At 41.2% G+C, this 13,706-nt stretch overlaps 1 protein-coding gene across 1 annotated transcript in view; it reads right to left on the reverse strand.

Annotated features, from left to right (window-relative positions):
* lamb2 (laminin, beta 2 (laminin S)) overlaps positions 1–13,706 on the reverse strand; it is a 44,298-nt gene that overhangs the window by 19,195 nt on the left and 11,397 nt on the right. Inside the window, exons 3-11 of the mRNA XM_080898947.1 lie at positions 10,560–10,729; positions 10,303–10,438; positions 6,772–6,845; positions 6,489–6,677; positions 5,671–5,734; positions 2,480–2,682; positions 1,454–1,574; positions 1,085–1,273; positions 91–270 (exon numbers count right to left, since the gene is read on the reverse strand). Of these exons, the coding sequence (XP_080755073.1) occupies positions 91–270; positions 1,085–1,273; positions 1,454–1,574; positions 2,480–2,682; positions 5,671–5,734; positions 6,489–6,677; positions 6,772–6,845; positions 10,303–10,438; positions 10,560–10,729 (1,326 nt within the window). The remainder of the gene's footprint in view (positions 1–90; positions 271–1,084; positions 1,274–1,453; positions 1,575–2,479; positions 2,683–5,670; positions 5,735–6,488; positions 6,678–6,771; positions 6,846–10,302; positions 10,439–10,559; positions 10,730–13,706) is intronic.

The raw sequence follows: 13,706 nt of genomic DNA on the forward strand, positions 1-13,706 counted from the left end.
TGTAGGTGGGGGCATAGGATGGAGATAGTAGTGAGTAGTAGACAGAGACTATTCAGAACTTGTGTGACTGCTAAGAGGGGATATACTCACGTTGGCAGCCATGAGGGTTGTCAGTGCTCAGACCAAAGAAGCCTGTCTTACAGCTGTCACAGCGCGGCCCCTCCACATTAGTCTTGCACCGGCACTGACCTGCCACCATGCCGAGAGACGGGTCCGTGTGGCTGTCGCACATCCCCCCATTCTGTGAACCGTCTGGGTCACAGTCACACGCTGCGGGAAAAACGTGCAGCATTAAATGATGAAAATCTACACTTAGTCTAGTTTGTGTGGTTTCTGCTGTGAATCCAGGGATTTTCATAAAATACTACATGGCCCAGTACAGGTCCATGCAGAGGTTTCTATAACACTGTAAATATATCCTCCAACAAGAAGCATCAGCTCTCACATTGACAGAATAATTACTAAACTATTTAACTTAATTTTAACTTCATCAAACTCGTCTTAACCAGAGGCGGAAACGTGAAGCCTGTAGTGCACATGCATTGATTATAGACTTTTAAAAGAACTTTTGTGTGGATAAATACAGCACTACACACAGAGCACTTTTAACCCCTCGAAACTGCAGCTGAAAGCTGATAGGCTGATCACAGTTATGGTATATCCATATCCAGGCTAGCCACTTGGCCCTGTTTCCATTGTTTGTGTTTAAATAACGCCACAGGTAAAGGTCCAGGCATGCTGCTATGTTAGCTTTATCCAAAAGCTACACAGAACCTTTCAGGCTTGTGTCCTTAGACCTGTTCCTGCCAACGAGGGAAGAGTCAATGTTATGCAAAGAATGCTTTTGTAAAAGAAAAAAACAACAACGAAGAACCATTTCTTCTTCTTCATGGTAAAATCAGCCTGTACCACAGTACCACTATGATCATGCTGGCTTTTGGAGGACTGCACACAAGTTTGTGCCTGAATTCCCACAATCTCTCTCCCCGCGTAGCCAAAGAGCTGTGCAAGCAGGCGGTAAATCCTGCACAACACAGCAAATGTGAATATTTCAAAGAAGCATTCCTTTTTTTATCAGACTCACGTATGCAAACTCTTGGGTCTCTTATATCCTTGACAGGGTCTTTGTAGTAGAAAGGTTTGCATATCTCACAGTGGTGTCCCATGGTGTTGTGCTGACAGTCATCACACACTCCTCCGCTGACATTTCCCGTAGCCAAATACACCGCCATGTCAAAGTGACAGGCTGTCGAGTGGCTGTTACAGTTACACTCTGAAGAAAAAACAGGTTTATTTCATGTTAATGAGTCCTTCCTTATACATTATTAGTCCTTTACTTTTATTCCTTCTTTTTAAACTTTTATTGAGGTGTGTGAGCTATTTCACTTTCTATTCTCATAAACCTACAACAGTTACAATGTTAAACATAACCAGCTCATTCATCCGTACTCACTCTTGCAGGCATTGGTGTTGCGTCCTTCAGCTGGCCTCCAGGGGTGGTCGTTGTAAAAGTCGTCGCACTGCTCACAGTTCAAACCCTTAGTGTTATGGTTACAGACACACCTGCCATGAACCTTAGCATGAGATAAGAAGTAAGGGAATGGGGGCTTAAAGAAGAACACTGAAATGATGAGAAAAATCAGGCTGTAATGTGCTAATTAAAGGCACTGCTCTGTATTCTGTACCGTAGTCTGTGCACACAGTCAAGCACGCTTACACCCTTTGCCATGGTACTGGGTTGAATGTTTCACCATTAGACCTTTACCAAGCAAATGTTTAATGGCACGTTTGGCAACTGGAATGGGAGTTGAGTAAGACCTAGTCATGTTTCATTTTTCCTACTTTAACTGGCCAAATAAATGCATCCCTTAACTTTGTGGGATATAAGCATTCATTTTATATTTATGTAGCTGTTTAATAAAATCTCTTTCTGGGCATATATTCATGATCGTCTCTACATAATAACAACTTTATCAATTAATTTATCTAATATGCTAATACTGTGAGTACTACAAAGTAGTAGTTGTGGGCATTGTCACTGGCTTCGAGACTGCAGGCAAATAATATATATAGCTTATATTCTATTCAGTTGGATTCAATATTATTTATATAAGATAAGATAAGATAACCCTTTATTAGTCCCACACGTGGGAAATTTGTTGGGTCACAGCAGAAAGTGGACAGTTACAGTAGCAAAACTAAAAATGTAGAGCCTAATCACAACTACAGTCAACTCAAGGCACTTTATATGTAAGTTAAAGACCCGACAATAATCAATCAGATGAACCACGATGAGCAAACACTCATCGGGGGTGACAGTGGGAAGGAAAAACTCCCTGTTAAGAGGAAGAAACCTCCGATGTTACCCAACCAAAGTACAAATACATATATTTTTTGCTTAGTTAAAAAACATGTGAGATTCTGTTTGTATTGGATTTTTCTGACGTCACTGTTCTTTCTTGAAAACTTCATCACTCACCATTCCTTCTACATCATCCTCGATGCCATCAATGGGGGCACACTCTGAGGCATGGCCATAACAAAAGCAGTTTCCACGAACGACAAGCTCGTATATTGCATAGTAGTATTTCTCTTTGATTTCATCTCTGGGGTCCAGCAGGTTGTCCCCCAGAGTGTGAAGCTTGGTGAAATTCACTCTCAAGTTGGTGATCTTTAGCTGGTCTGATGGAAAGAAGACACAGATGGAATAAGCAGAAGAGGAACAGGGTGCAGATATTTTAAGCTTACTAATAATTTAATTCAGTTAAATTCAACTTTATCACAAGCACCTCAAGGCACTTTGTACTGAAAGGTATAGCCCCGACAATAGAAAAAAATATATACCAATCAGACGATCCCCTATCAGTGAACACTGGTGACAGTGGGAAGAAAAAAACTAGATGACAGCTAAACTCTTTTAGTTAATGTATGACATTAGTGGGGTAGCGAAAGTAATTTAAAAAAAGGGGTTTATAAAAGATGTCCATCCCCATTAAACACAACTGTCCAAAGGATCACTGCTGCAGCATGAGGACGTCAGCCAGTGGAGCATAACAGAGCTGAATGTGAGGCAAAGCATTACGCACTAACTGAAGTTAGGGATGGAGGAAGGATCGGTTAGCCATCATAGTTCTGAGGTACCTCGACGTTACATTTGTTGCTGCCGCCAGTCCAAACACCTTATATGTACTTCCTTACACTACGGTAAAAATATTTCAGTCATATATGAATTTATTTTTGGCAATATTTTTTTAGCGTCTTAGTTCAAACACCTTTGAGAACTACACCTGTTTGACTTGTTTAATTGTCTGCTATAAAGAGTAGAAACTACAGGTGCTGCTAACTGAATATATCAAGCACAACTTCAGCTTTAAACTGACACCATGTCCAAAAATGACAGACAGTAATGGAATGTGGCGTTGAGAGAGTCCTTCCCTCATCCTGTACCTTAATCTTCTGAAACTATTTGGCACGAGCTAGGGAAGGAAGCTCACTGCTTTCCAGAGGGATTTGTCTGTCTTTTCAGCCTGTCGACATGCTGGAACATTCTCTGTGGTTATAGTCCAGCTGTTTACCAATAGCAGTCGCCGCACAAACTAATGTTTATGTAGCATAGTGCATGTTAGAACACAGGACCTTTCCCTTCACTGCGACAAAGCAGAAACCACCCGGGCAAAAAAACCAATCAAGAATAATATAAAGTTCCTAAATATCACAGACCTATAAATCACTGCAGTAATGCTAAAGACATTTTTGCAGAACGTCAGTACTGCATGAACGCTATGGCAAGTACCCGAAAACCAAGTAAAATTAAGGATTTTGTGTTCTCAACTGAGCTTCCTGTATAATATTCCAGTGAGTGTGTACTGAGTGTGGTCGAAGGATTTAGGTCACAAAAGGTGAATATTAAGTGAGTAATATTATTATTGTAAATGTCCATCAGTAACATGCCCTGCTGGGTTCTTCCTCAAGAGACAAAGATACAATTAAACAGCAACCGAAGAAGAACTAATAATGGATATAACTGGATATAATCAATTGTCTTGCAAGCAGCAGACATTAAATATAAACAGTTCAGCTGTGAGGCAGTTAGAGTACTACATGTGGACCAGCTCCACTAATATATTTAACAACTGAGCCGGACAGCCTCTGCTGATGCACTGGAAATCATGCTAGGGTTTCTGGGAAAAGCTCTCATGTCCTGCCAGTCTAAATATGAGGGTTAGGACGGGGAGGCTGCGTGGGAGAGAAACAGCTGCTTTTCACATCTCACCATGTCTTCCACACAGCAGGGCCATGTTTCACACCCCAGAGAGACGTGTCACAGCTGAATAACAAGAGCTAATTGTGTCTGCTGGAGTTTGATTTATGATGATAAATGTGAGTATGACTAGAAGGGGAAAAGGGCAGGGGGTTTGGTTTGATTTTTTTTACACATTTGTCGTGGGTGTCTTCTAGTAATATTTCATTTACATGATCATGTACTTCATTATAAGACTGTAACAGAAGCTTGTTTTTACAGAAGCAACTGCTCATCAAGAACTCTTAGGGCAATAATTACTGAGCTGGGCAAATTAAGATATTCACCAATGTTTTTGAAGGGTGGCCTACCAACAATGTACCAACTTCTGAATATGGATACAGCTATGTCGTTTCGGTAATGACCTACTCAATCTACCAAAAGCAGCACAAAATAGCAGATGTGATGAGGGTGGGTGTAATCTAGGACACTGGTGTGGTTTGCTACTTTTTATCTGAAAAACAATACAGAGTAAGAGTAGCTTTACACACGTTTATCCCTGCAACAATGTCAATTTGATTAAACTTTATTTCTATAGGACCAAATCACAAAAACAGTCGCCTCAAAGTGCTTTATATTGTAAGGTAAAGTCCCTACAATAATACCTAAGCACTTACAGCTTGCTCATAAGAGGTGACAGCGGGAAAGAAAAACTCCCCTTTAACAGGAAGAAACCTCCAGTGGATCCAGTCACCAGGGCAGAGGCTATTCTAGTCTGGGGTGATTGGAGGAGGAAACCACATGGCCATTCAGACTAGAGAAGGAGCAGAAGGGGAATGGACATGTTCTGACAAACTTTAAGACAGTGAGGGAAAAGGTTTGAAGGTTTCTTTGGTTGAAACACAAGACTGGTTGAGAGACTGGCTGCTATTTCACCAAATCAGACATCCATGTGTAACATCTGACCTGAACACACAAAGATAACACAGAGCATTGCTTCCTGTCAGACCTTGATCCTGTTGTTAATGAAGTTACTGCAAAGGAAAGTCCACAGCAAACTGTGGACGACCTCTCTGTTCTGAGATGTGCTAACTGTCCGAGATCTCTTAAAAATACATATAAATTACATAAAACAAATTACATAAAAACAAGTTCACAGGCACTTTTCCATTGCTAATTTTAGCTAGCTACTTTCAACTGCTCCCTTGTCACAAGGGGTAGCTCTGCATGCCTTTCCTGACATAACCGCATAAAAGGTTTTGGAGTTGAACAACAACCTTTCACTTGTTAGACGAACATGTAAATGATGCCTGATATGTTTTAATATTAAACCCCAAAAAAGAAAGATTCAGCCAATATAGACCAGGTGTTTTATCTGTTTAACATTTTTGATGACTGCTGCATGCTGCAGGCTGTTGTGTGGGACCTACTCTGTATAGTCGGGCTATATGGATCCTGAATCTTGATGGCTGGATCCAACACTCTGTAGATGACCTAAGCCGGGAAATAAATATTATGCACATGCGTTACATATGTGTATTATGCCACATCATGTTATATGCATGTATGACAAAATTAACAAATAGAAAATGTTAGTTGTCCTTTTTTAGGACAGTAGGTGCTACTTGAAAGCTCAGAATCTGTTAAAAGAAGTGTTGTTATTTTGGAGACCAAACTGACAAAGGACTTGCTACTTAATTTCCAGCCTTCAAAGGATTAGCAGAACAAAATATAGATACTCTTGATATTGCTCTGTCAAAAAGGAAAAAACTGAAACAAACAAAACAGCCTACCTCCTTTTTAAAGTTTAATAATTACCCCAGAAAAGAACCACACTGACAGATTTTGAGCCAGGCTGTTTCCCCCTGGTTACAGTCCAAGACAAGGTAAGAGAGTGAGAGCAAAACGGCACGAAGACTCTCAGCGAGAAAGTAAATTTCTACACCTAAAGCTACTTTGAGCTGCTCCCTTATTCGCAAGGGCTCAGCAAAGCAGCATTTAATTTGTACACCAAATGCCCTGCATGTTGCAAACCTTAAAAAAGATTTGTGTTTCCTTCCAGGATTAAACTGGGAATTTTTCACTTGCTAGGAAATTTTATAAACTGATAAACTACCAGGCTGTAAGTGTGTCCTACGTGTGGACTACAAAAAGCACCTAAATGACAAAGATTTAAACAATGCTTTAAGATCAAGGTCATTTTCACATTTGTCTCAAATTGGATTAGTGCGTCAAAACAGTCGCTCACCTCTCCCTCTGTCGATGGCTCAATATCAGAGTAGCGTGACTCACATATGATGTCATTTATGTTACGCAGAGGACCCTGTGAGACTCCAGGAAAGACAGCGGCACAGTCATGGGCAAAGTAGCGGTAGATCTGCCAGGTACGACCAAAATCTGCTGAACGCTCAATCAGCATGGCTGCTGGCCGGAAAGTCTGTAAAAGAACAACGCCTTTTTGTTTCATATATGATTTTGACTGCATGTGAAAATATGAAGGTCAAAATAATGATCTGTGATATTTTTCTAACCTTGAACGTCATAATCAAGTGAGTAAAATGAAACTCTGCTTCCAGATCCAGCTGGATAAAGACATCCGACTTTCCTGTGGGAACAAAGACAAGGAATAGCAGAGATGTTAATAAGGCTCACTCATTCTGTATCTGCTAATGTCCGTCAGTTGGTTTGCATGAAGAATTTATAAACTGCTTACATTCAAATGATCATTTCCCACAGATGGATGTCACAGAATAAAGGTTAATGGCATTATGTGAAGTGGTAATCACACACTTGGCTGGTGGAATGGATCCTTGACAGGAAAAACATTCACTGTTGGCAGGAGAAATGCGGAGTGCCTGCCGGAAATGCCCACATACTTCCTGAGCTGTAGAGCTCTCTCTCTGAAGGGCCACTCTACTTTCACTCTTGTTCTCCTTGTTTTGTGTTAATTCTGCAGTAACAAAGCCAAAAGGATCTTTCCATAGTACTAATAAAATATTTTGGGCACTAGACTCTACCCGTGTTGCTGTATCATCTGCGTGTAGATGCTGCTGTGTGGCAGTGGAAGTGGCAGAGTAAGAACATCCAGAGTTTCAGTGAAAGTGTTCTGAAACTCATGCACCTTCTTCCATGATGCTCTCTGCACAGCTCATTTTTGTAAGAGCCCAGTCCTCATATTCCCCTCCCTATGGTTCCTTTCAGGCCTCCTGTCGCTTGCACGTCTTCTTTTTTTCCTACACCAATGTGTTATTAGACAATAAGGTCAGACTCTCTTAGACTAGAATGACAAGCACACTCTACTATGAAGCTGATGAGGCACAGAAAAGAGAGAAGAAAACGAGGAGAAAGTAGATTCTGACCTTTATTATAGATCAGTTTTTGCTTTATGTAACTGAATCGAAACACACATAATGAGTTTGCACACAACACACCTGCTCCACTGAGCACCTGACACTCATAATTCTGTTGAAGGCTTATTTTTTGCCTGATCCTTGTACACTGCTCAAAAAAAAATAAATGAACACTTTAAAAACACATGAAATTTCACTGCAGCTACTCAGATGCTACTCAGTTTGTATAGCCTCATGTGCTTGTATGCATGCCTGACAATGTTGGCCCATGCTCATATAATGAGACAGATGATGACAGATGGTGTCCTGGAGGATCTCCTCCCAGATCTAGACCAGAAGACCACTGAGCTCCTGAACAGACTGAGGTGAAACTGGGCAGCATCTAATGGATCAAAACATAATCTGTGAAAGTGGTGCCAGTGGTGGACCTGCCGATTCTGGTATTCTATAGCAAATGCCAGCTCTCCTAGAGTAACTCCCTCTTCTCGAGTCTCCTCCATGGCTTTGAGATGTGCTGGGAGAAACAGCAAACCTTCTGGCAAATGTACATACTGATGTGCTATCCTGGAGGAGTCGACCAATAGGGACCCTTACCTCTGAAACCATTCCTGTTTTGGAGGTTGTCCCATTGTTGCCCCTCTAGTTCACCTGTTATTAAATTCAGTAACACCAAAGCAGCAGAAAATGATTAACAATGCCCTCTGCTACTTGATCAGTATTCAAGAAATTTAACAGAGTTGTAGCTCCTTTAAATTTTAATAATCCTACACTTTTTTGTGTGTTTCCTATATTTCCCCATGTCTGCATCAAGCTTGTTTTTTGTTCCTGTCAGTTAATTTCCTGTTTTATTTTGAAGGTCAGTCCCTTGTGTGGCTTTCTGTGTTTTAAATTCCCTCCTTGTGTTTTATCCTCATCCTCATTGTTGTCCTGTCCTTTTATTGGACTCCTGTTTTCATCAGGATTCTTAATCACTGCCTTTGGTTATTTCCTGTTGCTTGGTTTGGTTGTTTGGTTTTTGCTTTTTCCTGCATGTCCTTGTAATTTTTGCATGCAATCCCAGGAAATGGGCTTTCTATTTAATATGTAAAGACAATCAACGCACTGTGTCCTTATCAAAGCGGCCTTCTGTGAGCGCTGCCACATTCACCAAACAAATGCCACAAAGATGCCATGGAAAAAGCTGCAGCTACCAGGAGTAAAAATAGTCACTGTACTTCCTGCCCCTCTTTTTCTTCTTCTGTTTCTCCCCGATCTATTCTGGGTCTAGAGCTTCACAGTGCTGTCATCAACACCACTCTGTTACTGTGGAATGACTCACAAACAACTAAAACGAGCACTGTGTCAAATTGGCCAGTCATGCACAGATCCTTACGACCACTTATAGTGATGAAGAATTTAACTCACCTGGAAAAAAACAGTTATAGTTTGTCCCTCTTCCTGTTTTTATTACTGTGCACCACCCTGTCTTAAATATTCCACTTATTCTCACTCTTATTTTGACATCAGAGTCTTAACTTTTCATCTTCTCCTTTTCCCTCACTCTGTTCAGATGCCACAGCATGCAGAGCTCACTCTGTTATTAAGGACATCTGTAGCTGTTCAGAGGATGCTGGCCACAGTGTGTGTGTGTGTGTGTGTGTGTGTGTGTGTGTGTGTGTGTGTGTGTGTGTGTGTGTGTGTGTGTGTGTGTGTGTGTGTGTGTGTGTGTGTATAAGTGTACAAAACTAATACTGTATTTCTCCGGTGGTGTCCGGCAGCCTCGCCTCTGTCAGTGCACTTGCCATAATCAGTGTGTGAATGTGTGTGTGAATGGGTGAATGACTGAATGTAGTGTAAAGCGCTTTGGGGTACTTAGGGACTAAGTAAAGCGCTATACAAATGCAGGCCATTTACCATCTAGCTTGATTGTGGTTTGGGTTATGTGGCCCAGGATCATAGAAAACAGGTCTGCCCCAGATCTGGTATTAAACTGGCACTTCTGACTGACCGGTGTCATGGCAGGGTGTATGTCAACCAGATGTGGGCCAGGTCTGGCAATGATGGCACTATTTATGTTCCTATTTTCCTATTTTAGTTAGAAGACCCAAATGCCATGTTGCAATACTATACTCCTTGTGCTGGCCCATCTCAGGCAAGCGAGATCTGGGCCACCAAAGGGCCGTCATTCTTTGCGGTATGTGGGACATGTGTAAGCACATTGTGTGGGCCAGATCAGGGCCATACCAATTTTGCTATGTGGGAATATGATGAGTCTACTGCTCTTATGTCCAGCAATCTTTAAGCTACATGCTAACATGAATGCTAACATGATCTGGCACATGCTGATAATATTCGCAAAACACACTAAACACAGAGTACATCTGAGGTTGACAGGAAAGTGTGAAAACTATGCAAAATTTCACGCTAATCTAAGAGACATTTAACAATAACAAAAACCCACTGTAGGTCTCATCAATCATAAAATCACTCCTCATGTCTTCATATTTTGCTTCCAAAGAGCTAGACTCTCTTACAGTTTTAAAGTTGTTTTTAGCAATAGTTCTCCAGGCTTTCTGAAAGTTTTTGAACATTGTTTTTGGACAACAGCTGCTTTTTTTCAGTTATTTTCATTTACAGGTAAAATGGTTTTTTGCACCAACAAGATGATTCCCAAAGAGATTTTATTCAAAAACTTGGCTTGGAAATCAGTAGATGACCATAAAGTCTCCTCACCATTCTCAGACTGCCACCAGGACTTCTTGCGGTGAGGCTTAAAGGTAGTGATTACATTCTCTATCCGGTGACTGATGGTGTTGTACAGTGGATTATAAGGCCGTCGCGAGTCACAGTCAAAACACTTCTTTTCATCCTGCGGCAGGACAGCAAAATAGGAAGTGTGACAGAGTCACAGACAGAATGTAGTGAAGAAACACATTTAACTCCTTCAATTGTTACTTGAGATTAAAGCAGAGTTCAACAAAAACACTTACCTGCAAATGACTGACAATGCAGTAAGGCTCTTTCCATCTCATTCCACACGTGGATGAGGCTTTAAGGTTCTTCTCTCGTCCAACCAGTAAATCCCCAGTTGCTGGGTAACAGCTGCCATGGGCACAGCCGTGGCTTTGACTGGGGTCCTGACCAACAGCAACAGTCAGGACTGAAGGAAAGAACACAGGAAATTCATTAAAGCGAACAGGAAACAATGGTTGCATCACTGTCCAGCAGTGCACCCACTCACGAGCTTGAGTTGGCAAGTAAAGCAGACCTAATCAGTACCCTCCATTCTGACCTGATTATTTAGACAACATCACAAGCTCTTATCACTTCCCAAGGAAAAGACTCTAGGATGGGTAGTGAAACTAAACATGTGCAGCTTTGAGTCAATGGAATACTGCTGCATTAGTTTCATCAACATCCATTGTGAGTCCCTGCAAAATATCAAAGAGAAACTTTTGAAATGGTGGCAGATATAGTTAGCAATGGCCTTTAACATCAGGAAATTCTCACATCACTCCCTGTAAGGAAATAATATGAGCTAATGGTCAAAAATAACTATGTACAAATTAGTTTGCTTCTACAGATTATCAATGATATTATATATGAAACTGAAAACACAGATTTCAGTGACCTCTGTGTCCATATCTGTACAACAGCATGAGCAGTGTGACATCTGTGCTATTGTTCTTTGTGCATTTTGACAGTGTAGCACTTTTGTTAATAAAGATATGCTGTACTGGCCACATACAAAGAATAATGCTCAGCTATAAAAAAAACAAAACAAAAATCTGATTTTATCAATAAGTCATAGCTGAATTCTCAATCAAACAGTAGCAAGAAATATTTCAGTGTTGGGACAACATTATGTCAAAGCAGCTCTGAAGGTTAACAGGCTCTGATGTGTTCCAAAGAAATGACCCGAGCACAGGCGCTGGCTAAAAGCCAATGGGAAGAAGCCAATGCAGGTTTCCTTTTTATTGATGGTGATTATAATAGGGATGTGATTATTTACTCTAAGCCAGACTTGTAAGCTACGTAAAAAAGCAGAAACACCTGTTTTTTATAGATTTGGTGAGCACCACAAAGTACCGAGACAGGGCGTCTAGGTGATACAAAACTAGAGCCTCGCTGTGACTGAACAGCAGTGCTATGTGTGGGAGTTAAAATAAACCTCATAAACTTTCATGACAACCAGCAGCAGCCATCACACATTCCACCGGACATCTTGACGTGAGTTCCTCCTCCTGGGACCTCTGATCGTTTGTGTATGTACTGCTATGAGGAAACTGGTATGAGACGAGATCTTCGGGTGCTTGTTGTCAGTCTATGGGCTGTCAAATAACAGGTGTTTCTAATCCTCCCTCCCTCTCTATGAATGCACTTTAAATGGCCCTAAAAGATAAAATGCTAACACTTAACAACTTACTATGAACTTTTTTTGTAGCAGAATAAACTACATGCATTTATTGAGATCTTGGTGAGCCAGTGGGATTCTGAAAGCCTTTGGGCAAGGCTCCAAAACTTAACTGACAGCACACTTATTTTGAACCTTTTATGTGCCTCAGTTTCAGCTCATTTTCTCAAGAGGGAGTAATGTTCGTCTAAATGACTACTGTGAGCCTGCCATGACATCAACCTTCTGCATAATTGGGCGTTTCTGTGAAACACTGATATTTTTAATGCTTACACACATAAGGAAAGACTAGGTGCTATACCTGCTATACCTTTATACTCTCAGATGAGGCAGTTGAAATATGGACAATGCAGGTGACTGTCTAATGTCCAAAGGCAATTTATGCCATAACCTCAGGGCAACAATGGGGAACGCTCTGTCCCCTAAGAGCTTCTGCTTAGATTTTTGTATATGTCCTCGGGCCATGGACCGGTACCGGTCCGTGAGTCGTTTGGTACCGGGCCGCGAGAGTTGAGGCTTGGGTATGAAATGTATGGTTTTCAGGGTTTTTATCGGTTTTTAGCATTATTTTGTTATCGTTTTTATCGTTAACTCGGTTTTCCTGGGTCTTGTCACATGTGTTATGAATAAATCTTCTTTTTTTCGGTACCGGTACTAGTTTTATTTTGTTGTATTTATCCGCAACACCTTAAAGGCCGGTCCGTGAAAATATTGTCGGGCATAAACCGGTCCGTGGCGCAAAAAAAGTTGGGGACCGCTGGGTCAGATGACCTGAGAGCTCAGACAGGAGCCTGATGGCAACAGCGCAGAGGGTTTCACATGGACACTGACATATGACACACCCAATCCTGACATACACTACGGAGGAAACCTGTGTTTGACTGGCATTTGACAAAGTTTCACATTTGTTGAAGCTAAGTGCGCAACAAGCAGATGAGGTCACAGTCTCACACACACCTGTGCATCTACACCAACACTTCTTCTATCTTCTTCTGCATGAAGATACACTCATTAATGTATTTAAACTCATGGCTCAAATGACAGTTTAAAGGCACTTTAACCTTTTGTAGCCCCCCTTTTAAGTGAACAACTATGTGCTTGTTGATTACACAAAAGACACCTGTTAGAGGATTTGTTGAGCAGTTATTATTATCAAAGAAATCTGACATTGAGAGGACACTGAGTGAGTCAGATGGATGGTTTGATGGGTGAAAGAAAAAAGAGAGACAGCCTTTGTGCAGACAATGAGAGGATATACACAGATGCTACTTGATACCTATTTGGGAAACTACTGACACACTCTCAAAGGTGTTCATGTGTACATGTATCAGAGGTGGAGAGGAGAGGGTGGAGGAGTAAAACAGACATCTAATGTGTCGTGTAATCACTAGGTTTCTGGATGTCTTTTATCTCTCTGTGAAAAATTCACCGGCTTTACGCTGTGCTCCCAGGATGACATCACCACTTGTAAAAACAAGACATGTAGGATAATGAACAGATTGGTCACAAAGACGGTGCTGCACCATAAACCTCCATGCAATTGGAAGACGCCAACTTGTCTCAAAACACTCACTAACTAAGCACTTAGCAGTAATGAAGCTTAAAAAAGAACAATGCAAAGCAGAAGCAGGGACTATTCACCCTCTAAGTTAAAGCTGTAACTTTCATTCTGAAACTAACACATTACAAAACTTTGAAGAGAGCGGGGATCCTTTTTTAACTT

The sequence above is a fragment of the Rhamphochromis sp. 'chilingali' genome, assembly GCF_963969265.1.
Source record: "Rhamphochromis sp. 'chilingali' genome assembly, chromosome: 12".
NCBI classification, from domain to species: domain Eukaryota; kingdom Metazoa; phylum Chordata; class Actinopteri; order Cichliformes; family Cichlidae; genus Rhamphochromis; species Rhamphochromis sp. 'chilingali'.